The 26,442-nt window shown below is 52.3% G+C and overlaps 2 protein-coding genes across 5 annotated transcripts in view; one reads left to right on the top strand and one right to left on the bottom strand.

Annotated features, from left to right (window-relative positions):
- The first annotated feature begins 880 nt into the window (after window positions 1–880).
- On the top strand, window positions 881–17,042 carry Krt7 (keratin 7). Of its 3 annotated transcripts, NM_001047870.2 has the most exons (11): window positions 881–960; window positions 1,221–1,264; window positions 1,733–2,465; window positions 3,707–3,918; window positions 5,795–5,855; window positions 8,060–8,155; window positions 9,209–9,373; window positions 10,110–10,235; window positions 12,908–13,128; window positions 16,301–16,335; window positions 16,731–17,042. In NM_001047870.2, exons 3-11 carry the CDS (start codon window positions 2,160–2,162, stop codon window positions 16,880–16,882), a joined length of 1,374 nt encoding a protein of 457 aa, NP_001041335.2. In that variant the 5' UTR covers window positions 881–960; window positions 1,221–1,264; window positions 1,733–2,159; the 3' UTR covers window positions 16,883–17,042. The 3 variants fall into 3 exon arrangements, with proteins under 3 accessions (NP_001041335.2, NP_001386674.1, XP_038936315.1); NM_001399745.1 differs by lacking the exon at window positions 1,221–1,264 and having other exon boundaries at window positions 2,397–2,465; XM_039080387.2 differs by lacking the exon at window positions 881–960 and having other exon boundaries at window positions 1,246–1,264; window positions 2,397–2,465.
- A 2,779-nt stretch (window positions 17,043–19,821) lies between these two features.
- Window positions 19,822–26,442, bottom strand: part of Krt87 (keratin 87) — a 7,174-nt gene continuing 553 nt past the window's right edge. Inside the window, exons 2-9 of one of the 2 annotated variants that reach the window (NM_001101675.2) lie at window positions 24,818–25,026; window positions 23,781–23,841; window positions 22,975–23,070; window positions 22,367–22,531; window positions 22,060–22,185; window positions 21,450–21,670; window positions 20,722–20,753; window positions 19,822–20,324 (exon numbers count right to left, since the gene is read on the bottom strand). In NM_001101675.2, the coding sequence (NP_001095145.1) occupies window positions 20,131–20,324; window positions 20,722–20,753; window positions 21,450–21,670; window positions 22,060–22,185; window positions 22,367–22,531; window positions 22,975–23,070; window positions 23,781–23,841; window positions 24,818–25,026 (1,104 nt within the window). In that variant the 3' untranslated portion in view covers window positions 19,822–20,130. The remainder of the gene's footprint in view (window positions 20,325–20,721; window positions 20,754–21,449; window positions 21,671–22,059; window positions 22,186–22,366; window positions 22,532–22,974; window positions 23,071–23,780; window positions 23,842–24,817; window positions 25,027–26,442) is intronic. The other variant, XM_063264250.1, reaches the window with a different exon arrangement.

The raw sequence follows: 26,442 nt of genomic DNA on the forward strand, positions 1-26,442 counted from the left end.
TGAGTGTGTAAGTGTGAGTGTGTATGTGTGGTGTGTATGCATATGTGTGATTGTGTATTGTGTGCATGTATGTATGTGTAAGTATGTGTGAATGTGTGTGTGTGTGGTATGTGTGTGTGAGATGTATGTGCATGTATGTGAATGTGTATGTGTGAATGAGTGTAGGTATGTGTGTGTGTGGTGTGTATAGCAGAATGTTGTCACTGAGTTAGGCAGACGACAATGGAGGAGTTTGTGGGGCTAAGGCAGAATCTAGGAGGTGGTCTCTGCAAGGCTTGCATGTAGAGAGAGGGGAGGAGAGGGAGAGGGAGGGGGAGAGGGAGAGGAAGAGGGAGGGGTAGGGGGAGGGAAGAAGGGAGGAGAGGGAGAGGGAGAGGGGAGGAGAGGGAGAGGGAGGGGGAGAAGGAGAGGAAGAGGGAGGGGTAGGGGGAGGGAAGAAGGGAGGAGAGGGAGAGGGAGAGGGGAGGAGAGGGAGAGGGAGAAGGAGAGAGAGAGGGAGAGGGAGAAGGAGAGAGAGAGGGAGAGGGAGAGATTGGCTGAATCACTGGACTGTGAACTTCTTTGGGGCAGGAATTTGATGGAAGGTGTCAGGGGCTCGCATCCCTCTGTGAAACATTTCAAAGGACATTTGTGTGTGTGTGTGTGTGTGTGTGTGTGTGTGTGTGTGTGTGTGTGTGTGTGTTGCCTCCACTTGGCACTGAGTAGCCTCTCAGGTTGGTCTGGGAATGTCGGGGCAGGAGGAATCTAGCTAGCACTGGAGTTTTAAAGAATGTTCCAGGGAGGGGTAGGAGGCCCAGGGCAGATGTGGGGTAGGCTCAGGAATGAGGAAGTATCTCTCAAGGTTGTGGTGGTTATAGGGGGCTGAGGCCTGGGCACTTCTGTCTTCCCAGTACTCTGCTTCCCAGCTCTCACTAGACACGCTGAAGGAGCTGTGGCTGAGGGGGCCAGTGACTCGTTCAGGTCAGCACACTAGCTCTGCCCTGCTGGGACTCTTCTCAGCCCATCTGGAGAAAGAGGGAGCTCTTGGTGTAGGCAGGACACAACCTCCAAAGTTGGGGGTGGGTGGCAGGGGCTGTAGCAGCAGGGAGAGTGGGGTACAGAGGGGGACAAAGGGCGGAGGAAGCACCTTGAGAGGTAGGGAGTCTCCTTGCAAGCTTAGGGGTTTCTACCTGAAAAGGCAAAGCAGGAAGAACATTCCACTCACACCCTCTTCCACCTAGGGTGCCCCTAAAGGACCAGTGAGGCTCATTGCATGGGGCCAGAGGTAGGTTAAGGGTTGACCAAGTGAGTCTGGGAAAAATGGAAGTGGGGAGCACTGCATATATATATATATATATATATATATATATATATATATGTGTGTGTGTGTGTGTATATGTATGTATGTATGTATGTATGTATGTATGTATGTATGTGTGTATGTATGTATGTATAAGCACACTGGTGTGTCTAGGGGTATGAGGGCACAGAAGGGCACACAAGGCATCCCAGGAACCCATGCAGGAGTTTGAGGAGGGGGTGAGGAAAGCCCTCTGAATTTGGATGGTGGGGAGGGTGCAGTTACTGAAACAGCTCATCCCAGTGAGGCTCATCACGGGGCCAGGTTACTGAAGAACTGAGCTGAGCTCTCCAGGAGCAGCAGGACTGGGAGGGAGAGTTCTAGAATGCCTGGGGCTTCCCCAGCCAGTGGGTGAGGGGTTTCAACTTTCTCAATAGACACTTCCTCTTGTAGCACTTGGCTTTCCTGCTGGCCCCAGGAATCTCTGTGTTCACTCCCCAAGCCTGCTCCAGAAAGCCTTGCTCTGCCAATTGTAAGGTGGTCTCTTTGAGATCTAGAGATTTCTGAGCTGTGGGTATCTTGGGCAACTTGCCTCAGGTGTGGGTGTCTCACGATGGCGTCTGGGTCTCCTGCAGACACTTCCTGAGTGGACGGGGAGACTGGGCGGTGGCTGGGGGCGGTGCGAGGGCAGAAGGCAGGCGGACAGGAGGGCCCTGGCGGCAGAGAAAGGTGGCCAGCGGCCAGCGGCCAGCCCCGCCCTGTCCCCACCTGTGTGCGCTCAGCCTCCGCCCCTCATGGAGGGATAAAAGGTCTCAGACTGCCTGAGGTCAGGGAGTTCGCGCTGCTTCTCTCCTGGTCCAGCCAGCCCTGTCCAGCCGCTATGTCCATCCACTTCAGCTCTCGCTCCACTGCCTATCCCGGCCGCGGGGCTCAGGTGCGGCTGAGCTCGGGCCGCGCGGGCTTCGGCAGCAGGAGCCTCTATGGCCTGGGCACTTCCAGGCCTCGTGTGGCCGTGCGCTCCGCTTATGGGGGCCCGGTGGGCGCCGGCATCCGTGAGATCACCATCAATCAGAACTTGCTGGCACCTCTGAGTGTGGACATCGACCCCACCATCCAGCAGGTGCGCCAGGAAGAGCGTGAGCAGATCAAGACCCTCAACAACAAATTCGCCTCCTTCATCGACAAGGTGAGGCCGTTGTGACCCAGCCTCAGACAAACCCTAGCGGTTCTTTCCGGCCACGCCCTGTCCTGGGAGACCAGTGTGGATCTCTTCCTTTTGTGTCTTCGGTGGGCTCTTTGTAGTACCTCTCCTTACACCCTCTCTTCAGTCTCTAAGCTCCTCTCCTCAAACAACTGGCCTTGGGCCCCTCCCTTTCTTCAAGGACTCACAGATTGTCCCCCAAGTTCTCTCCAGCTTCCTTAGTTGACTGAGATCTCTGGGTCTTTGAAGCCACTTTGTTACAGGTGTGAGGCTAGAAGCTCTGGAGGCCAAGGCCAGAAGTTAGTTCTTTGCTGTCTGGGTCCCTTTCCCTGGGAGGAAGTTACGGGGAGTCATGAATTGGGTGGGGTGACCTTCCCTTTCCGGATGGGAGAATGATGTATCTGAGGTAGATGTTGAGAATAAAGGCCTGGGGGAGGAGGCTTCTGCCCTACTTACCTGCCTGTTCCTCTACTTTCCATTGTTGGTAGGAGGTAAGGCTACTTCTGCCTTTGCAGATGGCTCTGTGGGAGACAGGGTCTTGGTTGAGGGACCCTTTGGAGGGTATGCTCCCTGGCTGTCGATCCGTGCCATTCCTGGGCTTCTAGGAATGAGAGGCAGATTCGAGTCTCACAGAAGGACCCAAATCAGGGGAGCTGAGACCTGCAGTTCTGCCTGGCCCTCTGGCTAGGGCCCAGTCCCCTGTGTCCGTGTCTCCCTTCCAGTCCTCTTGCCCATACTATTCTGCCCCAGAAATCCTTAAAAGAAGCCTCCTAGGCTTCTCTAGACCCGTTTCCTGCCTTGATGCTAAGCTGTACCGTCCTAACCCAGTTCCTAGTTCCTCAGGCTGCTGGTTTTCTTGCCTCCCACCTTTAAGGCCGAGGAAAGAGGAAGGAGAGAAGATACTGAGGAAGAAAGAAAAATTCCAGCGTGGAAGGAGGGGGTAGTCTAGTCAGTTCCCTAATACCCTCTCAGCCCCAGCTTCAGGGAAGAAAGGGGCTATTTAAAAGGCAGAGGTAGAGAATACCATTGAGGCAGAATTGGCTAGAAACCCTGTACACCACCAAACCAAGCTCAGCTACTCCACGGCTTACACTTGAAATACGGTCCTAGAGATGGGGACAGGGCGAGCACTGGGTAGACGGGCTCTGCCTCACAGTGGTTCCAGACTTAACATCTGTGGTTGTCCAGCCTGGCCCCTCAGTGCCTCCCCTTCCACACCCCTCCAGGTGCGCTTCCTGGAACAGCAGAACAAGATGCTGGAGACCAAGTGGGCGCTGCTGCAGGATCAGAAGTCAGCCAAGAGCAGCCAGCTTCCCCGCATCTTCGAGGCCCAGATTGCTGGTCTGCGGCAGCAGCTTGAGGCACTGCAGCTGGATGGGGGCCGCCTGGAGGTGGAGCTGCGGAGCATGCAGGATGTGGTGGAAGATTTCAAGAACAAGTAATGTCCCTGGTGCCTCTTGGAAGATCCAGGGGTCAAAGTGCATGGCTGCTCAGCACTAGAAGGGCCTGAGCAATGGCCTTTGCTGACACAGTCCCTTCCTCACCTCTCCTTCTTGTCCCCAGGGGCTATTGCTGGGACATTCTGGTCATTTCCCATCTGGATTAGTCAGAAATAACCCTGTCTTCCTTGACAGTCTTGCTTCCTTTTGGGTGACTGACTAAGTCCCTAGGCGCCATGAGTAAAAGGTATCCTATGAAAGGAATGCTTCAGAACTTATAGCCCTCACAGATGATTCCAGAACAGCCCCTTTCCCCCTCAGGCAGATGAAGAATTGGAAACCAGACAGCCTATGGGGCTTAGTTGAAATTACATAGCAGGTCACAGGAAACTTGGTCTTGAAGGTGGGTCCCTAATTCCCAGGAAGGGCCAACAAGCCTGATGTGAGAAGGAAAGAAACAGAGGGGGTTGATGGTTTTGAATGACACAGCAGGGATCAGGGCAGACCAGGGACGAAGCCACCAGAGACAGGAAGCCTGGGATTTGTGGGCACCTTTGAATGTCCCTGCAACCCTTTCTTCTCACTGAATAGAAAGCAAAGCCTGAGACTTGACCTCCCCCTTGCCACTCCCACCCCACCCCATCCCCCACCACTGGGCACTGGGGACAGCTAGTGTGCTCTTTGTGTGGTTGTGTGAATAAGAGGGACCAGGCATACCAGCTCTGACCGGAGGAGAACAAACAGGACCTCTGGGGAGTGTCTCCCACCAGCTGCTTCCCTTGAGCAAAAGTCAACAGACAATCTCATAGGTGGAGATAGACAGGTGCAGGGTGGAGAGGATTCTGGGTAGCCAGCCAGCCCCTGTTGTCAGGCATTCAGCCCACAGCCATCTCCCCTCATCTCTGTGAGCCCTAGGTAGAGGATGAATGAGGGACAGGCAGCAGGCACAGGGAAGGGGAATGGCTGCTCTGAGAGCTCAAGCCCAGCAGCCCCGCTCCAAGGTGGAGCTTCAGAGAGCCTTGCAGATGTAGCTTCTGTGGACTGAAGAACCACTCTGGATGTGTGAATGTTCGGAGCCAGCTCCTGGCTGGCACCCTGCTTCTTCCAAAGCTGTTCAGGCCATTCTCCCGCCAGTCTCAGCAGGCAATTCCTGCGTCCTCCCTCCTCCCCACCAGCTCTTAAATTTCCTTTTGATCCTCCACATATACAGTAGAACAGGCAAATGCATACTCTTTCCTGTTGCCCTGCTTGCAGAGATCCTCCCAAAGCCAGCTGCCAGCTCCTTCAGAGGCAATGGGATTGGGGGGAAGATCCAGGCTATACCATCCAGTGTGGCCTGGTTCTTCAGGACTCCATGTGGTCTGTCCTGATTCAACAAGCTTGTCCCCTTTGAGCTTGCTGTTCACACCTCAGGAGCCGGCCTACCTAGTGGTCTGGTGCGTGTGGTGGTGTCAGCTGTAGGAGCTAAGCCAGGGATTGTCCCTTTGCAGTACAGTGACCTGGGCAGGTGACGTGCCTCTGTGTTTTCAGCTCTGACAATTGCAGTACTGTATTGTGGGACTGTTGGGAGGAGGGCGTGAGTTACCCCACAGGAAGTGCACACCAGTGCAGGCTCCATCAAACAGCCCCTAAGCAGGGCTGTGCTTGCCCTCCCGATCAGTAGCTGCAGCCTTTGGTTTCTAATCCACATACATTTTCCGTGCCCCTTCCCTCCGTGCCGAGACTCAGAGCCCTGGGACGATCTGCATGGAGGTGGGAGAAATTAGGTTTTGTAGCCCTGACCCCCTGCTCTCTGAGGTGTGTCACTGAGGCAAGTGTTGCATTTGAGTGCTTGGAGGTTAAGCTATGTGTCACGGGCCCCCTCTCCCGCTGCAGGTATGAGGAGGAGATCAACCGACGCACAGCTGCCGAGAACGAGTTTGTGCTGCTGAAGAAGGTGAGGAGCAGAGGTGCTGGAGGGCTCCTTTCTCTCTCTCACAGGATGGGACTGGGCTAGGTCTGTGGTCAAGGCCTGCCTGGGACTAAACGGGGAATGATAAGCTTGGGGAAGTCTCAAAACCACACCAGAGGAGCACAGCCTGTGTTCACATGCTGTATGTTCACGTGTGCTTGTGTGTCTCTGTGTGAATGTGTATGTCTTTGTGTGAGTGTGTGTCTCTGCATATGTGTATGCCTCTGTGAGTGTGTCTCTGTGTGTACATGTGTCTATATCTGTATGTGTGTGCATGTTTGTGTGTGTCTGCATATGTGAGTGTGTGTTGAGTGTGTGTATTGTATGTGTGTCTCTGTGTGAGTGTGTATATGTGTGTGCCTCTGTGTGTCTGTGTGTGTCTGTGTATGTGTGTGTATGTATGTGTGTCTGTACATGTATATGTATGTATGTATGTGTGCATGTGTGTCTATATGTATGAGTGTGTGTACTGTATGTGTGTGTCATTGTGTGTATGTATGCTTGTATATACCTCTGTGTGAGTGTGTATATGTGTGTTCTGTGTGAATGTGTATGAGTGTGCATGTATGTGTATGTGTATATGTATGTGTGTCTGTATGTGTGAGTGTGTGTGTGGTATGTATGTATGTGTGAGTGGTGTGTGTGTGTGTGTGTGTGTGTGTGTGTGTGTGTGTGTATGCACCTGTGCATATGCATATCTCTGGTGACTGAATAGAGTTGTTTCCAGACCTTTAGGATTAGAACTAAGACCAGAAGATGGATGTTTGAAAGCCACATCTTAGGCTCACAAAAGGAAGTGTCCACTAGGGGTCAGAACATTTGACTCCAGACCCCGTGGCTCCTGGGTGGCCTCAGATGTTTCCAGAGTAAACAGTGAACTGTCTTGAAGCAGGATGGGCTCTCTGACCCTGGAGACATGGAAGTGGCCTTTGGAAAGCTGTGGGAGCATCTCAGGGGATTTGTGCTACCTGTGTGTTAGGATTCTGAGTCCAAGCTCTCTCATCAGGCAGCTCTGCCTTCCAGGCCCTGCTGTAGGCAGAGTGGGGCCTGAAAGACTCAAGAGTCTTCCAAGAAAGTGTAGGTCAGAGAGTGAGAAGGTTAGTCTCCATTGCTGGCCTGACTGAATTTGGAATCACCCAGGAGCTGGATGTGGTAGTACATACCTTTAATTCCAGTACTTGGCAGGCACAGGCAGAGGACTGCTGCAGGCTTGAGCCCAGCCTGGACTACTTGGTAAGACCTGCTTTTCAGTAATATCACTATTAATCACTTGTAAGTTTGGTGAGGCATACCTTTGGGTGTGTCCAGAGAGGGCTAAGTGAGGGAGGACCATTTGCCTTGAATGTGGACAACACCATCTGAAGGATGGGCTAAGACCCTGGGCAGAAAGGACAGAGAAACAGAGAAACACACACACACACACACACACACACACACACACACACACAAAGACACAGAGAGAGACACACACACACACACACAGAGAGAGAGAGAGAGAGAGAGAGAGAGAGAGAGAGAGAGAGGAGAGAGCAAGAGAGCAAGCAAAATTCCTTCTTCCTTCTGAGCAGCCATGATGTGAGCTATTGTGCTTTTTTGGGCTTTCTTTGTTGGGACTTCTGAAATCTGGAGCTTAAACAAGTCTTTCCACCCTTACATGTTTCTGTCAGGCATTTTGGTCACAGTGATATAAATGCACTAACAGAGACCCTAGCTCCCATCTGGTCTTTACCTGTGGCTCACCTGCCTTGGAGTCTCCCAGTGATGCAATAACACAGGCCAACTAGAGTTGCTCATCTTAGGAGGGCGAAGGGGGGTCTGAATGATTGACACTGTGCTCACATGGACTGAGAAATTAAGGCTTTCAGTGTGGACGTGACTTGTTCTAGGTCACACAGCCAGTTGTAGCTGAGTCAGGATTGTGTCCATGACATGAAGCCTTGCCTTTGGGAGTTAGACATATGTTTGGTTTGGGGCTCATGTCCTTTGGACTGCAGGTGTTGGTCCTGGGGATGCATGGAAATTGTCACCCATCCAGCAAACAACCTGGAGAGCCAGGACGGAAGTGTCTGGGGAAACAGGAGCATTTTGTCCTGGAAACTTGGGCAGGATTGGCTAACTTGTCATCCTCTCTGCTGACCGTTTTCTGTCTTGAGGACTTGGTGTCACTCTGTCCTGTCTCCCTTCCTCAGGACGTGGATGCTGCCTACACAAACAAGGTGGAGCTGGAGGCCAAGGCAGACAGTCTGCAGGACAAGATCAACTTTCTCAAGACCCTTCATGAGACAGTGAGTTCCAGGGTGGGAGGTATGTCTCCTAGGCTGAGAAAGGGGCTAATGGTGGATATCATCCGGCATCTTAGCCTTGGGAAGGAGGTACAATGGCATCGTCTGACAGGGGTCTTAGTACTGAATGCTTCTTTGGTCCCTCCGGTGTAGTCTTGACGGGACCATCCAGCCTCCATCAGGTCTAGAGCTGGTGTCTACATGCATGTTTACTATCAGGAGTGGGGATCTTTCGGCTGCTCATGCAATCAAGCTCAGGGTCGGTCTTCCCATCTTTGGCTTGTGTTACATATAGGTTGCTGGCTATATGTATATAAACATAAAACTACATTCTATAGGACACGGTCTCTTCTCATCGGCGAACGCAGAGTTCGTACTCATTGCAAATGATACAGAAAAGCAAGCCATGAAATTGAAAACAGATTAATCAATAAAACATATCTGTATTTACACTTTTTGGATCGCTGTGCGCCTGGACGCATGCACGCAGTCAGACGTGCGTCCGCACGTTTTGAGATAGAATCTGATTGTTTCACCCAGACTGACCTCGAACTCATTCTATAGCCTACACTGGTCTCAAATGTAGGATTCTCCAGCCTTAGCCTCCTCAGGGCTGAGATTATAGATGCGAGCCACCATGACTGGCTAAAATATGTACTCTGTGAAAATCAGTCCCGTGTCCTTTCAGGGGAGGGCGTACTGCAGACATGTTTGCCTGCCTGTACGCACAGCTGTATCCCAGTTTCCAAGGCGGCAGGATGTGCCGTCACATGGTGGAGTAAGAATGGTTTCAGCATCTCCACCGGCTCCTGTCACGTGTGACTTGTACCCTGAGGGGGCCATATTGTCTCGTTATCTCTTTTAATCCTACCAGACTCAGATATTGAGGTGCTGGCAGTCAGGGTGGGCAGAACTATTTGGCATGTGCTTGGTCCTTGCCCCCTCACTGCCTGGCCATTCTGCCCACTCCAGCTTGAGTAGGTTCCACTGTGGTCTGGAAACAGGGATAGATCATGTCCCAGGCATGTAGTCCAGTGTCCTGTCTGGTCCCTGCAGGAGTTAGCAGAGCTGCAGTCACAGATCTCAGACACATGCGTGGTGCTGTCCATGGATAACAGCCGCTCCCTGGACTTGGATGGCATCATCGCTGACGTCAAAGCCCAGTACGAGGAGATGGCCAACCATAGCCAGGCAGAGGCTGAAGCCTGGTACCAGACCAAGGTATGTGCTATCTGGGGTATCTTTCCTCCTTCTGCTAGGCTCTGGGCGGCTGCTACCTTTCTCCTCACCTTGTCTCCAGCCTTCAGGACCTGGCAGACACCAGTGGCTAAGGCCATGGTATACTCTGAAGTTCAGGATGAAGAAGATGGCAAGGCTGGCCCCTCCCTTGGGTGAAAGCCAGGCTGAAGGGGCACAGGAAGAGGAACGAGGCACATACTGATTGATGGCACTCACTTTCATAGTGACGATCAGGCAGGGCTAGGCGGAGTGTTCAATGGCCTGACACCTCCACACACTTAATCCACAGAAAAGCCCTTTTATGTGTCCAACACTATGATCATCGTTCTAAACCTGAGGAAGCAGGCACAGAGACACAGCTGGTCTGTGGAAGAGCAAGGGACTAGATCCTGAAGTCCAGGGTTCCAGGCCCAGGAGACTTAATTGTTACTACAGAGTCAGAATAGCCAAGAGCAAGCTTCTAAAGAAATGGGAGAGACACTGGAGGAAGCCAGAAGTCAGGTGTGAAGGGAGCACAGGGCGTGGATCCTTGTAGCATGCACGGGTAAACACACACGCATGCTCTCAGATTCTGACTAGGAGGGGTCAGACTGTCCTGTAGTGTGACCACCCTTTCCTGGGGATGGAGGCTGGGAGGGGCTTTCTGTGGATGAGGAGGGGTCCAGTGGCTGGCAGTGATGGCTCACCCGGCTGTAAGTGCATGCTCTCCGCCTTCCAGTTCGAGACACTCCAGGCCCAGGCTGGGAAGCACGGGGATGACCTCCGCAACACCCGGAATGAGATTGCGGAGATGAACCGCTCCATCCAGAAGCTGCAGGCAGAGATTGACACCGTGAAGAACCAGGTGGGAACCCACCCTCCTGCTGCCTTGTCCCATCCTGCTTCGAGGGGGAGGCAGCTAGTCAGGTCAGGGGCAGAGTGAGTCTGGGAGGCCTGGGCCCAGGTGGGTGCAACTCACACCTCAGGTCCTAAGTGAGACCTACGGGTGAGGTGATTTTTGGCCTGAACCTGGCTCAGGGCTGAAGATGAACCGCTAGGACACAGAGCACTCTGCCTCCGGCTCTGGGGCTCACAGCGCACTACCATATGTGTCCCACCCCCGTCTTCACTCTGGACAACGCCCCTCCTCCTTTTGCTCAGGCCCTGCTTTCTGACTCTTGCTTTTACTAAACATTCATGCTCCAAGGCCTTTCGGTCCAGTTGACTCTCCCAGTTCTGCCTGTGGCCACTGCTTTCTCACTACTAGGATTTAGGACCAGAGTCCCCCTGTGGAGGTTGGCTTCTTTAAACACCCAGTACCACACCGACAGCCCATCTGAAGTTCTTTGAAGCACCCTCCCCTGCCTGGAGGGCTGGAGGTTATTACTAAGGTATTGGCAGTTTTCGCTTCGCTGGAATGACATCCTCCTTGAGAGCAGAAGCCATCTGTCTGTCTCACTGGCCCTGTCTTCTAGAACCTGTCACACTACGGGGATGAACATCTAGGGTAGAGGCCGAGAGCACGGAGATGGATGGAAGTCAGAAGTGGGGGATGTTGATGAGGGAAGGCTCCCCTTTGCCCTGGCAGAGATGCTTAGGACGGTTCAGTCCAGTTCAGTCTGAGTGGGTGTCTGCGATGAGGGCGGGTGTCTGCGATGGGGGTGGATGTCCGAGATGGGGGCGGGTGTCTGCGATGGGGTCGAGTGTCTGCGATGAGGGCGGGTATCTGTGATGGGGGCCGGTATCTGAGATGGGGGGCCGGTGTTTGCGATAGGGGTGAGCAGGTGATGCCCGCAGCAGCCTTAGCAAACTTACTTCACTGAGTTGCAGTAGGGATCTGGGGATGATTTACCCAGAAGTCCCTGAGCCCTGTAGGCTGGTTTACACACAAGGCTGGCAGCTGCTTTCTGGCTTAGATGGGGCGTTGTCAGTAGCCCCGCAGTGAAACAGTCCAGACTCTCTTGGCCAGGACTGGAAGCTCAGAAGAACAAGGGTGCTTTCTCAAACCTTGTCGTCTTCATCATATCCATACGTGCGGGTCTTAAGGGGCTGGGAAGGGTCTCTGGAAGCAGTAGGCTGGCACTGGCCCAGGGGATATTAGTGTGAGAGGAATCCACTGAGTGGTGCCCATGGAGTAGAGAGGCACCAACTACAGCTGAGAGAAGACCGAGAGGTGTCCTTGAGGAGGGTGAAGAACCTCTTGGCTGGAGTGTAGGGGATGGGAGGGCGAGACCACTCTTGTTAGTGGCTGTGCTAGCCAGCTATCTACTCATGTGGAAAAAGTGCCTGAGAACCAACTTAGAGGCAAAAAGAGTTAGTTGTATTAGGGTTCATGGTTTTAGTGCCCAATCATTGAGCATTATTACTTTGAGGGGATGGCCATGCAGAATATCATGGTGTGTGTGTGTGTGTGTGTGTGTGTGTGTACAGAGAGAAGAAGGATCAGGGTTCCTCACATTCCTTCATGGACACATATCTCCAGTGACCTCAGCTCATCTACCAGGGCTGTCCACTATTGATCCTTCCTCTCCCCAACAGACACCATCAGCTGGGACCAGACCTTGAACGCATGGGCTTGTGTGGCACAATCAATACCCAAACTATGGAAGCACCCAAAGCAGGGACAGCCGCAGTGCTCAAGGCAGACCCCAGCCCGTGGGCGCTGTGTCACCCAACCCACATGATACAGGCTCTGATCCAAGTCTTCTATTTGGACTGTTCCCACATGCTTCCTGTTTTATCTTATTTTTAAAAAAATCCCCTTTAATTAAAATATAATTACATCACTTCCTCCCTTCCCTTTCCTCCCTCCAATATTCTCTGCCCGTGCCCTCTTAAATTGCTGGTTCCCGTTTTAAAGATGACATTTGGTTCCTGTTCTCTGCTGGCATCTGTTACCCAACCAGCATCCCATTGCCTCAGAGTGCTGTGGAGGGGTGGGCAGGTGCTAGGGTGGTATGTTCCAGGAATCACGTTAAGACTTCGCACGCCTTTTATTATATTTTTTTAAAGCCATTTAAAGTCACAATTAGGCTCATATCTATCTGCTTTATTTTGTGTGCACGAGGGCCATGCTTACATGTATGTGTGTGTGTGTCACACGCATCCTGTGACTGGCCTTTGGGACAGTAGTGAATGTTCATGTGGGTGCTGGGAATTGAACCCAGGTCCTCTGCAAGAGTGGCAAGTACTCTTAACCACTCTCTAGCCTGGCTTTGTGTGTCTTAGCTTATCTTACCCTCACAGTAACCCTATGCGATAGGTGCTGTGACCATTACTATTTTAGAAAGAGGAGACTTTGGCTTGAAGGGGCTAATTCACCCAAGGCTACATCATTAGATAGTGGCAGAGTCAGTACTAGACCCTAAGCGTCGGACCTCATATCCTTGTGTCTAACCTTCAGCACTCCCTGGCATTTGGGGAAGTAGGCGGGGCCAGTAAAGCCGTCTTGATTGACAGGTGCTTGCTGCAGCATGAGCACGTAGGAAAGTAGCGGCCAGTTGGCCTCTCATCTCACGGCTTCATTACTGCCCTCAGCGTGCCAAGCTGGAATCCAGCATCGCCGAGGCTGAGGAACAAGGGGAGCTGGCACTCAAGGATGCTCGGGCCAAGCTGGCTGAGGTGGAGGAGGCTCTGCAGAAGGCCAAGCAGGACCTGGCCCGGCTGCTGCGCGAATACCAGGAGCTCATGAACGTCAAGCTGGGGCTGGACATCGAGATCGCCACCTACAGGAAGCTGCTGGAGGGCGAGGAGAGCAGGTGAGAGATGCAAGCTAGGCAGGGGGTCTTGGGGATCCGTGAGGTCTGTCTTTGTTATTAATCTATCTACAGGCATCTCCTAGGTGCCCCTTCTTTGTAGGGCTTAGGGTGAGAGGGACAGGGTGCACAAAACTTAAATGATTGTTTCTTAGCCCTGGAGGAAATGTCCTCCAAGAACAGTGGCTCTCAACCTTCTAGTACAACCTTTTAGTACAGTTCCTCATGCTGTGGTGACCCCAACCATACCATTGCCTTCATTGCTACTTCATAACTGTGGTTTTTGCTATTATTATGAATCATAATATAAATATCTGATATGCATGATACGTTGACCCCCCCCCCCCGGAAATGGGTTCCTTGACTCCCAAAAGTTCATGACCCACAGGTTAACCACTGTTCTAGAAGGAAAGGCCATGTGTTAAGTCCCTTCCCAGATGGGGCCATTAGCAGGACTTTTCAAAGATAGTTTATTTCTTGGTTATATGTATGTGTAGATGTGTGTTTGGTGTGTGCATCTGGTGTAGGCTCCCACATCCAAGCTGATGCTGGATGCCTGGAGGCCAGAGGAGGATGTCAGTGTCCTGCTCTGCGCACGTGCGTCTGCCTTAGTTTGAGAGAGGGCCTCTTACTTATCGTGTTTGGTGGCTAGCCAGCCCCAGTGATCTTCCTGTCTCCCAGCTGCTCCCTCATAGCTGTGCAGTTACAGGGATGTGCTTGGCCACACCTGGCTTTTTATTTCTGGGGATCAGGCCCTCGTGCTTGCTCAGCAAGTGCTTTACTGAACTGCCTCCCCAACCCCTAGCCGGGCTCTCTTAGTTCTCAGCATGTATTCAGGAAGGCAGGTCATGAGCATTTGCCTCCAGGATTCACAGAGGGACATGGTGTGGTTCAATTAACCGTGGGACAGGGTAGCATGCAGTTGAGGCCTGCAGATTCCCGGTCACGGACATCCACAGGGCCCACGGATGCCTACAGGGCTAGGCTGCTTCTCATGGCTAACTGGGCTAACCACATGGCACTCGGTGTGCTGGGAAGATTTCCTGTGTCCCCAGAGCTGTTTGCACAGTCACCTGCCATGATAGCAGGGGCTGGCAGGGGCTGGGCTGGCTTCTGGCTTCTGGCAGGGCAGAGAACTTCAGTCTGAGGCTGGTCTCGTTCTTACTCCTGCAGTGGCTGATTGCATCTGCTGGCATACAGGGCTGTGCCTTGGGGATGGTTGGAATTTGGAAAGGCAGAGGCATGGGAGTAGACTTGTTACTTTTCACTTGTTAGGACCCAGCATAGAGTCAGATAATATGTAAGCCATGTTTCTGCCCTCGGGGAGGAAGTGCATACACTGTGTAGATAAAACACCTGCAAAGGGAGAGTGTTTATAGACCAGGAAACTGTGCTTCAATATCTTATTGTTATTATTTTAAACATTTATTTGCTTGCACTTAAGAAATCCTAATTTAAAGAAATCCATTTATTTATTTATTTATTTAGCATGTGTTTGTGTGTGTGTGTGTGTGTGTGTGTGTGTGTGTGTGTGTGTGTGTGTGTGTAGGTCAGAGGACAACTTTTGGGAGTAGCTTCTCTCCCTCCACCATGTGATTGAACTCAGGTTGTCAGGCTTGGTAGGCACATTCCCTTACCTGCGGAGCCATCTCATTGGCCCCAGGAACTTGCGTTTTTTTTTTTTTAAATGCTAAATTTAATGGGGGAGCCTTTTCTTTCCTGAGCATTACTCTTGAGCTGTATGTGTGCAGGTGGGAGATGAATGGAATGGATGGGAAGGTAGGGATGTGTTGGGACAGGAGTAGTGTGTGTTGGGGCAGGAGACCTAGGTGTTAGGAGTAGGGGGAAGCATGGTTGAGAGTGCAGGTCAGATGTAGAAGAGGGTCTGTGTTACCCTATTCAGTATAATTTATTACACGATTTATAAGTACTTTTATTTACCTCCCTGGCTTCTTTGTGGGAAGAGGAACCTAAACATCAGAGGCCCCTGGAAGGCAAGGTGACTGCCACACAGGCAGCTGCATCTGAGACACCTCTCTCTGAAACTTCTACCTATCCATATAGGGCCCTGATTCTTGATTTTTCCTGTTTTAAATCCCTCAACCCTTCACTGCTTCCTGGGTACATCAAGGACTGTGTATTTCTGAAGCTTTCATAATTGTTACGAGTTTGTTTTCTTTGAGATACAATGTTGCAAATATAGTCACAAATCAACACATACATAGAATTAGAAAGGAAAAAAAGCAAACCAGTCACTCTAACTTGAACATTAGGTCTGTTCCCACTTTAGACAGTACACTGGACATTCTGACATGGAATTGCTGCTTGATGGTGTCCTGACCTTGACTAATCCAACTTCTAGCATTTTATACTATTTGATCCAGTATCCTGGAAGCGTCCAGAAAACCTGTCTTTTCTTCCTGCCTCAGTCTGAATCTGCTGAGGCCAGTCAACCCTCACTGCCTCTCCCTATCAACATAAGGTGTCTCTTCCCCTAACCAAGCAAATTGAACCCCAAGGCCAAGAGCTTGGTGACAATGGGCCTCTGAGTCACCAAACAAACACACCCAGCTGTCTCAGACAGATTTTTAATTTCCACTGCAAGACCTGTTTCAGGCCCACGGGCTTCTGAAAGCCACCCTGCCTGCCCCCACCCTCTCAATCCTGGCTGGGGCTGAAGTTAATCAGTCAACAATTCATTAATTATTTCATCACCTATTAAGTAATTGTTTATTCCAGGCCTCATGCTAGGGGCCCGACACAGGAGTCTGCAGGCAACAGCCCATTTTGAGAGCTTCTGGTGAGGAAGGGCAGAGCTGTTTGCAAACAATAAGCCTGACAGCTGTTTCCCAAGCCCTGGGTGCTCAGGGCTGGTAGGGAACTTACTGAGATGCAGCAGTCTTCACGAATAGACCTGCCACCTTAACTCTGGGGGTGGGACCAATTTAGAGGCAGGGCATGAAGGGACTTTGGTACATGACCTGTAGTTGGCTGGGAGAGGGGTCAAAGTGGGTCTTTCCATTCTACTCCTCAGGCATTTTCAAACAAGGCTAAGGGTAAGCTGGGAACAAGGAGGGAGGGATGGACATTCTGCTTGGGGTCTGGAAGCTGGTGCCAGGCAGTGTTAGTTCAGCACTGAAGAGTGGTGTTCTCAGATCTGTCCTCTGCTCCGCAGGTTGTCTGGAGACGGAATGGAACCTGTGAACATCTGTAAGTTCTCGGCCACACCTTGAGCTGTGTAGACTTAACTGGGCCTTTAGCAGGGTAGACTGGACCAAAGGACTGGCTTATGTGGCTGGGAGCCCCCTCCCTCCAACTCCATACACAGTTCTGGCAAATTCCACGGAACTCATAGCCACCCCTCTCAGTGGCCCAGAGTAAGATGGTAGGGTTGGGGATAGTGGGAAGCCAGGTGAGACAAGGCTTTGAGTCCCTCTGGAGGGGCTCCTGTCACTATCAGAAGTTTCTTTTGGGCTGTTGAGTTGGTGGCTGTTAGAGAGGGGAGGCAGATGGAGGAGAGGGGCAGCTGTGGCGGGAAGGCGGGTAGAGGAAAGGTGGGCCCCTGGGCAGGGGAGTGTGTACTAACAGACTCTCTCTTCTTCCAGCTGTTGTGAATTCCACTGGGGCCAATGGCAGTAGGCTTACCATCGGGGGAACCATGGGAAGCAACGCTCTGAGCTTTAGTGGGGGACCCGGAGTCCTCAGAACTTATTCCATCAAGACTACATCTACCGCCCGCAGGGGCACCCACCATTGAGCACATGCGACTGAGCTGTGGGCTTGGAGAGACCCCATACCCTTTTGTCCACATACAGAAAGACCCCTCCTGCCTCATGTCCCTGTCCCAAGCCTGGAAGACGGTTTGAAACTGTCATTGGTTTTAATAAAGGGCCTCTCGGAGAGAGCTTCATCAGCTAGTTAGGAGTGGTGCTCACAGGGAGCAGACGGTGTGATGTGATCAGGACTGGGGTTCAGACTGACGTGGGTATGGCTTTAAGGCGCTGGACCCCTATCCAGGGTGCCATCTTGGCCCTTGTCCAGGCTGGGACTGGTTCCAGTGCCTCTCCTGAGATCATTTAATATGGCCACTGGGTACATGAGGTTGAGGTAACAGGTGGATGTTGAAGTCTTTTTCCCTTTTAGAGGGTCTACTTGCACCCCAACACCCACTGTTGCCAGCTTGTGGTCTTGAAGTGAGATCACACACATTCAGCTCTCCCAGGCCCTGGACTTTGGGGGACTAGCAAACCCCAAGACACCTACAGTCTTCCTGAGGCCTGGGACTTTGTATTCTGATACTAATAAGCGGTCCTCTGTATCTGAGATTCTCTGGGGGATGTCACAGAGGGAAATCTGGTTATAAGAGAGGTCCCAGAGCCTAGGTTGTGGGGGAAGGGTTTGTGCCTGGATCCTTGGATGGAGGAATGGCTGTGTCTAGATCCCTAGGAAGGGAGGAGGGAACCTCTGTGCTGGGGCTTCCAAATGTCTGGTCTCTGATGTAGAGGTTCATGTGCCTGTGTGGTGAGGGTTTTATGCCAGGGCAGAGTGCATATGAGGGGTTCAGGAGAGCTGGTTTGAGGTCTCCGAGTATGAGGTCTGCAGGGTAGGGGTGGAAGCAGCATAAGGTGGTTTTAATAAAAATCCTCTGAGTGGGCTTCATTGGCTAGCTAGGCATGGGTGGGCGCAGGGAACAGAGGATGGCGACATCACCAAGGACATGCTGACGTCTGAGGTGTCTATGTATTTAACCCCATGGGAAGGAGTATTGAACTTGGGTGTGGTGTAGAACAGGGCATGTAGGAAGTGGATCACTGGTGTCTTAGCAGTTCCTGGTGGTGAGGTCCTAACTCACCGAGGATGTGGGAGTCTCAGGCCCTTCCCCTGGGGGGTACAGTCTATCCCTCAGAGCCTTTGTGGTTCTGTGAGTTTGGGGCCTCCCAGCTCATCCCCTGTGCCTTGAGGATTAGGCTGTGCAGGATGGGTAGGTACCCAGAGACAACTCTCTTCATGAGACAGCCCTAAAACAGGGAAACCTGGGCAGCAAGGCCAAGGGGGTCGGGGTCGGGGTCAGGGTCGGGGTCGGGGTCGGGGTCGGGGGAGGCACGGTTAACAGAGCAGGAGCTTTGTGGGAGCCCAAGCAGTTGAAGTTGGCCCCTGGGAAGCTGGGATGGATCCATTACCACAGCTAAGATTGGATGAGGCAGGTAGGGTACACAAGAGTCCTGGGGCCAGTTAGTCTAACAGAAGCCAAAAGTATCCAAGCCCCCAGGGCATCCTGACTCAGAACTGCCCCTTTGCCCAGAACAGTGAGGAAACTGGTCATTTAAACACAACCTCCATTGTCTGTACCGCTCTCAACATTCTACAAGCTCCCACACAACAGCCCATGGAGCTGTCAACACTCAGTGGCTTTTCTAGCTTAAAGTTCCAAAGGGCTTCCACAATCCTCCCCACAACACGATCAGTTTTGCCACAGTAATACCTCGCTATCCTGGTGCCAATTTCAGTCCTATTAAGGGTTGGACCTCATTCCGGGAGCCTAACTGGATAACGTGAAGAGTCATCCAAGTGGTGCTGGTTTGGAAAGGCATGAGGGCGTCTCGGAGGAGGGGAGAAAGGGAATTGTGGCTTTAACAGTGACATGTTTGAATGTCAAGATGACAAGGGGTTAGTTGTGCTAGGTAGTTTCACACCAACTTGTCACAAGCTAGTGCCATCGGAGAGGAGGGTGCCTCAAGTGAGAAAATGACCCCCATAAGTTTAGGCTGTACGCAAGCCCGTAGGGTATTTTCTTAATTAGTGATAGATTGGGGGAAGGGCCCAGCCTGTAGTGGTCCTGGGTTCTATAAGAAAGCAGGCTGAGCAAGCTGTGGGAAGCAAGCCGGTAAGCAGCACCCCTCCGTGGTGGCCTCCGCTTCAGCACCTGCACTGGTAAGAGTTCCTGTCTTGGCTTCCTTCAGTGATGAGCACAATACAGAAGCACAAGGCAAATTAACCCCTTCCTCCCCTAGTAGCTTTGGCCAAGGTGTTTCATCACAGCAGTAGTGACCCTAACAAGATGACGAGACGGCTTATTCTTAGGGAGCTAGAGTTGGGCTCCAGGCTGGCATGGAGAGAAGACAAATGGGAATGGACAGGGAAAGGAGTCACAGGGGTGACTGGATAAGCCCCTTGTGGCTGACCTAAGATTGCTTGGCTGGTACAAGCACGCAGGTGCGACATTGACACAAAACACCAAACCCCTTGCGTTGAAGCAGCATTTATTGAAACACAGATGGGTTCAACCCAGGAGGCAAGGCACCCATAGACAGAAAGTGGTCATAGTCCCCATCCCGCCAGTTCTCCCTTGGACAGTTCCCTGTGCACAGGCAGGGGAGGCCTGAGCAAGTATGGGGCCTTTGAAATGTGCAAAGGCTTCTTGAACAGCAAGACCTGTTCAAAGCTCCCTAGATAGGGGCTGTAGGTAGTAGGCCTCCTCAGAGCATAGACTGTTTCCTGGGAGGTAACCCAAGAAGTGTGGTTAGAGCAGGTTGCCCCAAGGAAGGCAGTCAGCCAGGGAGGTTAGCAAACCCAACCAATGATGGGCAGGTGCTTGCTGCCCCTGTACCTGGGGCCAGAAGGGGAAGCTGCTTGGGAAGGGTTCTCCCTGGTTCTTGGTTTTTGGGGGCATGGCTGGGTGGTTAGGTCATGCCTTGACCCAAGAAGGCCAAGTGTTATTGTCACCCTGGGTGACTGGTAGTGTCCCAGAGAGCTTGGTGAACGATACAAATCATTTACAAGTATTTGAAGACATGTTAGGGTTAAGGGACGGGTTGGGAATGAATGACCTTCTAAAGTAAAGCCAGAGGAGAACTGGGAGACAACTCCCTAAAAGGAGAAGGCAGAGGAGAGTGGCCCTGAACTCTTTCCTCTAACAGGAGCATCTAGAAGATTCTCAAGCAAGCACACATTTTCCATTCACACACCACTCCACTCTGGGGCAGACAGGTGGCTCATTTGCTGGCACTAAGCAAAGCGCACAGAGCGGCTGCTCCCACAGGTGAAGCTGGAGGCACGGGGCTGGCAAGGAGAGCAGGAGTCAGGGGCCATCACTGAGATGCTGCCCCCGGTGACAGAGGGTCCAGAGGCAATCTGGCGCCCTGGGGTAGTGCCATAAGTGAGGCCCCCACATGTGACTCCTCCACGGGAGCTGCTGACACCTGTGGGAAGAGGAACAGGAAGAGATGAGAGGCTTGCTGGGGTGTCACCCACCCACCAGAAGTCCCTGAGGGCTTCACACACAGGACCTGCCTTTTCCTCAAGGGGTCAGTGGTTAACATGACAGGTTCTGCTTTTTCAGCCTCACAGCACATTTGGAGAGCTGTGAGGATGCCTAGGCCCATCTCCCTGGACTGCAGTTCCTGGTGACCACCAGCAAGGGACATTCAACTTTTTGGATACCCTTTCCCACCCCCAGTAGTCCTTAGAGAGAAGCCTCAGGAAGAGGAGGGACTGAGGAAGTTGGGGAACATTGGGGTTCAGTGGGGGTAGGCCTATGATCAGCTTTGCCCATCCCCAAAGCTATTTTTTTAGGGGGTATTTCCATCAGATACTTACAGACATTCACAGAGCCCACACCTTCACACAGCCTAGGGGAAAGAAAGTGCCATTAGTTTCAAGCAGTGAGCTGGATTCCTTGAGGCAGTTGCCTGGGGACAGACAGGGTCAGCTTTTGTTCTAGGTAAGTTCTATCTCCTGAAAGGCAGGAAAGTCTGCCTCAAATCCTCATCAAGTGATGACTTTCTTTCTTTGACCCCACAGAGACCAGCTCTCCTGATTTTAGAGCAGCAGTGAGTGGAATTGTGACTTTCACACACTGCTTGCAATCAGTGACTGACCCTGCTGAATGCCAGTAGTGCTTTCAGCAAGGATTAGATTGGGCTAGATGTATACAGGGAACATCATCCTTATTACACATGAGCTTAATGTCAAAGGAAGCTATGAACGGGCTCTAGGAGGCCAAGTGTAGGGTTCGAGCTCTGCAGCTTAGTAACTTTGTGTCCTTGGGACATTGAGCCAATCTGCTTCTGTTTTTGGATAAAAAATGGTACCTTCCTGACAGAATGGAGGATTAAAAATGGGCACTTGACATAGAGCATGTGATATGTGATAGGTAACCATTAGTACTGAAGCCTGGCCCGGAGTAGGGTAGTCAGACTGTGTGTCACATTTGGGAACAGACAGTTCTGTGGGAGGACCAGGGTCATCTCCTTCCATCCAAGGTCTGACAGGCCTTAGACAGCTTGTCCCTCACATCAATTCCCACAAGGTTCTCCTCAGCTCACCTGTGCTCCTCGCCCTCCAGCAGGCGCCTGTAGGTGGCGATCTCGATGTCCAGCCCCAGCTTGGAGTTCATCACCTCCTGGTACTCCTTGAGCAGGCAGGCCATGTCCTGCTTGGCCTTCTGCAGGGCAGCCTCCAGCTCAGTCAGCTTGCCTCGGGCATCGGTGAGGGCGGCCTCTCCCTGCTGCTCTGCCTCAGCCACAGCAGTCTCCAGCTTTGCTCGCTGTGGGGGTATCGAGGGGGTATCTTGTTAGAACATGATATGAGTCGGGCGGGGCCCCAGCTGGGCTCCTCCTAGTGTGTAGAGCAAGAGAAGAGAGAGCCCTAGAGAGTCCACGGAAGGTAGTTAGCTCTTTTGGCAATCCAAAGAAGAGAAGGAGGCGGGGGATTTTCAGCATTTCGCTTTGCTGGTGGACAATGGCTACCGGATGTCAGTGAACGTGTCACCCCAGTGTAAGGGCTGTATGAGACGAGGGAAACCCTGCCTTCTCTCTAGGTCCCTACTACCTCTCGAGCTTTATTGGAGCCATGTCATTTCATTCTAGCGGGCCAAGGGCCTGGTGATGCTGCCTGTCTCTTCTTATCGCTTGCTTGAATCTCCCTTCAACCCACCTGGCACTTGGCGTTCTCTATCTCAGCCGTCAGCCTCTGGATGATGCGGTTCAGCTCGTTCATCTCCTCCCTGGTGCGGCGGAGGGTCTCCCCGTGCCGGATCACTGTGGCCTTCATCTCCTCACACTGAGAAGGGTGGGAGATGGCATGAAGTCCAGGATGGGACAGCCACCCACCGAGCACCCCTGTGCAACCAGGTAGCAATGCTCATCCTACTGTTGGCTCTTAAGAGTCAGAATACTCAGAAAGGAGCCCTCTCTCGTAGACCCCTCATGCCCTGTCTATTGCCATGTCCTGAATCACTCACCTTGGTGCGGTACCAGGACTCGGCCTCTGCGCGGCTGCGGCTGGCAATGTCATCGTACTGAGCCTTGATCTCAGCCACGACGCAGTCCATGTTCAGGTCCCGGCTGTTGTCCATCTTGACGATGACGGAGGTGTCTGAGATGTGGGCGTGGAGGAGCCGTGTCTCCTGTCGGGGGAAGAGGGAAGAAAGTTCTTTTTAGTTCTCACCCCTACTCTTGGCAGCCTACCTTCTCCCCTGCCCTGTCTGCTTCCTCCCTCCTTCCTTGGTGGCCCAGCTACGTCACTGTGTTCCTCTCCACCCATCCTTCAATGCTCTTCACACAAACTTCCAGGTCCAGAGGAAGAGACAGGGTCGATGTCTGAGACCTCAGCTTTGTGCTTCAGGTCTAAGTGTTCCCCACCTGTGAGCACTGTGGTCACCAGGGAATCTAGCTTGTGTGGGGAGTGGGGTGAGAGATTCTCCTCTTTGGGATACATAACCTGCCTCAGATCTCCCCAATATTTTATACCATGTGTCCACTGGGGAGCTTAGAGACCAAAATGGTCACAAGTCCATTCCAAAATGTTACGGTCTCCTCCTGGCTGCCTCACTGCCCCGAGTCCCCTTACCTCTTCGTACAGTCGTCGCAGGAAGTCGATCTCCTGTGTCAGAGCTTCCGCATTGGCTTCCAGGTCTGATTTACGGAGGTAGGCACAGTCCACATCCTAAATGGGGAAGACAAACCAAGAGTCTCACGGGTAAGTCACCAGATTGCCATTCTTCCCCCCTCCTGAACAGTTCGTTCCTGGGAGACTTCCCATAGCTGGCCATCTCAGGGCCTGGTGCTATGGTGTGTGAGCAATCCCTTTTATAACATTGGTGAGGAGTCAGTGTGTGGGGGGGACTCTGAGGATCTCAGGCACAACATTGTTACAACTGGGATGGTTCTTTCAAATCTACAGCTGGCGTCTCTGCCAAAACCTGGGGTCTAGTGTGGACGTGGGGAATGGGTCACTTCTAACCAGGTCCTGCAGCTGTGTCCTGGATCTTATAGGAGAACCAGGCCTGTCAGAACTGAGGACCCCGGGCAGTCCCCTTATCCAGGAGGCTGTCCTTGCAGAGTCATGTTTAGGAAGCAAGTGACACCAGGCCTTCTTCACCACTAGGTGTTTCCCGCTGTGGCTGTCCAAGGTTGCCCAGGCAACTAGTGATCCCTTCTTCTCTACTGTGTATCAGGTGCCTACTGTATGGGAGGCCCAGTGCCAAGGGAGACTAGAAGCCTAGGTCAATGAGCATAAAACATCTGCTCCAAGTGAGGCTGGCAGTGGGCTCTGTGGGGTTGGGCTGGTGGTTCTGGGGAGCAGTGGCCTTCAGTGTCCAGTGAAGGTGTTGAATGCCAGCTCTGGATGAAGGATGGCCATTCTGCGTCACTCACCTTCTTCAGGGCCACAAATTCATTCTCAGCAGTGGCCCGTAGCGCCACTTCCTCTTCATACCTGGGGACAGAGGACACAAGGCTCAGAGTTGAGGAGGGGGAAGAAAGAGACAGGCTAAAGGCCCAGATGATCATTTGGAGCAGACATGATAGCTCCTTGTGCTCCTGGATTCTCCTAATCCAATGCGGGTCAGGCAGGAGCCTTGCACCTTTCAGAGGCCCCTGTGTCTGGGCTGTGGTTCTCTGGGGTCGGCTGGGCCTGGCTTTGGAGCCTCCCTTTGCTCAGTCACCATTTAGGGCCTAACTCAGTACCTAGAGCATCAGCAGGCACTCAACGTGTGAGTTAAAAAAAATGAGTAAAAAATAAATATCTTAGAACCTCTGAAATCTTTATTTAATTTCTTTTCTTTTTTTTTTTTTTAGATTTTATCTAGTTTTCTTTATGTGTGTGAGTGTTTTGCTTGCATATGTGTCTGTGCACTGTATGCATGCAATGCCCATGGAGGTCAGAAGAGGGTACCAGATCCCCTGGGGCTAGCTTGAGTTACAGATGGCTGTGAGCTGCCAGGTGAGTTGCTAGGATTTGGACCCTGGTCTTCTAAAAGAGCAGCTTCTGCCTTTAACCACTGAGCCACCTTAGTCCCTCCAAAAATCTTTAAATTCCCAGTCTAGAAGAAAACTCCCTCCAGAACAGTGGTTCTCAACCTGCAGGTCATGACCCCTTTGGGGTCCCATGCCAGATACCCGGCATATCTGCTATTTGTATTATGCTTCGCAACAGTAGCAAAATTACAGTTACAAAGTAGCAATGGGGTAAACTTATGGTTGGGGGTTAGCACAGCGTGAGGAACTGAAGTGAAGGGTTGCAGCTTTAGGAAGGTTGAGAACCAGTGATCTAGAGGCATGTGTCTTGCGTGGTCTTCTACTCTCTTTAGGGAGGACATCTGGGGAGCATCACTTTAAAGTCCTATCTAAACACACCGTCTTCGACTTAATTTCATTTGTTTCTGCAAGCCCTCCTCCCCAATGGCCCTCACCTCTTCTTGTAGCCCTCCATGGCCTCCTGCACATGGTTGAGCTCAGCAGCCAGCCTGCCACTGTCGGCCTCCACATACTCAGCCTCTCTTCTCAGCGTCTCAATGTAGCCCTCGAACAGAGGCTCCAGGTTGCTCTCACAGCACTTGCGGTTCTGGTAGAACTGCCACTTGGTCTCCAGCAGCTTGTTCTGCTGCTCCAGGAAGCGCACCTGTTGTGGGAGAGGGAGAAAGTCTGTGGGAGGAGCCCACCTGCCTTGCCCTCCTTAGGGAATAGGGAGAGGTGGGCGGAGCTCATGGAGGAGCTGTGTAAATGGGTGGGCAAATGAAGGTCTGTCCAGGTGGGGTGAGAGGGAAACCGTGAGATGTGTAGCTGTGCTGGGTACCTGAATGACTTTGGGTAAGGCAGAGGAAAGCAGGGAAGGCTCACTGGAGGAGAGAACACGGGGCAGTGAAGGGAAAGGAGAGAAGGGAGCCTTTCACCTCGAGCTAGTGGTGGGAGGGTTGTGACTTATCTGATGTCCTTGGTGACCAGCTGAGCATGGACAGAGTAGACAGGGAGTCCTGGGGTGTGTCAGAGACATAAGTGAGTATTCTTGGGCTTTTGCCACATAAGAGACCTGCAGTCCCAAGTGAGACCGTGCTTGCTAGTCTCTGGAAACCATGTGGATAATGTAGACTGGAGAGGATTTTAGAAAACAGGCCCACGGGGATGTGCCGGTTTACTGTCAGTCAAGTAGACCTGACTGCGGATGTGGCCAAGGCTGAAGAATGGCAGCAGGTCTGACTGGCTCTGAGCCTCTAACTCTGAGAGTTTCCTCTCCCCGAGTCTGGGCTGGAGCCATGCTGCCTCTCGACTGCAGGCCTGGGCCCTGTTCACCTACTTCCAAGAGTACAGCTGAGGCCTGGAGTGTTAGAACTTCCAAAAATGGCCTCTGGGGTCCTTGGTACTATGTGTGCAGGATGGTTTTGGAGGCCTTAATAACTAGGGTCCCTGTGGCTTTCTCAGCTTTACCTGCCTGTTCAAGGGTGTAGCTGGCTCACCCACAGCCACTGGCGGGAGGCTGCTGAGGTGGAGAGAGGAGGCCTCCATGCCTTGTCACCCAGTGAGCCAGAGGAGGAAGTAGGTGTTGGGTAAAAGCCACAGGCTTTTGGGCCCAGGTTCCTTTCTGCTTGACTGTGACTACTTTACCCCGGGGTAGCTTGGCTAGAGCGAACTGCAGCTCTGGGCTTTGGCCTGAACACTGTGCCTGGGTCTGATCTGACTCTGGTGGGATGGTTCAGCTCCATCGCTGCCACTTTTTCTATTCCCTGCATGAAGGACTGTGCAGGAGGCATCAGTCTTCACACACTCCCTGAGGCTAACTGCAACACTCTGTCCTCACTGGAGACACCAAGCTGCTCCACCTAAATACACATGTGTGCGTGCACAGGAATCTGCACGTGGGCCACACTAAAACAACGAATTCACGGTGTTGGGAAAGCAGCCTCACTAGGAAGGTGTCAAATGATTTCACAAAGCATGGCATTCTAGCTGAGACTGTCCCACGGGGCTATGAACTTCCTTCTTTAAAAGTGGGAGAGAAGGCTGCATTAGAAGGGAGAGAAGTTAGGACCAATGACCTTTC

Source organism: Rattus norvegicus, chromosome 7 (assembly GCF_036323735.1).
Source record: "Rattus norvegicus strain BN/NHsdMcwi chromosome 7, GRCr8, whole genome shotgun sequence".
NCBI lineage: Eukaryota > Metazoa > Chordata > Mammalia > Rodentia > Muridae > Rattus > Rattus norvegicus.

What these genes read in the sequence shown, in the direction of transcription:
- Krt7 (NM_001047870.2), top strand. Translation starts at nt 2,160, where the DNA reads ATGTCCATCCACTTCAGCTCTCGCTCCACTGCCTATCCCGGCCGCGGG. An exon ending in TCAAGACCCTTCATGAGACA is followed by an intron (nt 8,156 to 9,208) that starts GTGAGTTCCAGG and finishes TGGTCCCTGCAG; the next exon opens with GAGTTAGCAGAGCTGCAGTC. An exon ending in TTGACACCGTGAAGAACCAG is followed by an intron (nt 10,236 to 12,907) that starts GTGGGAACCCAC and finishes TACTGCCCTCAG; the next exon opens with CGTGCCAAGCTGGAATCCAG.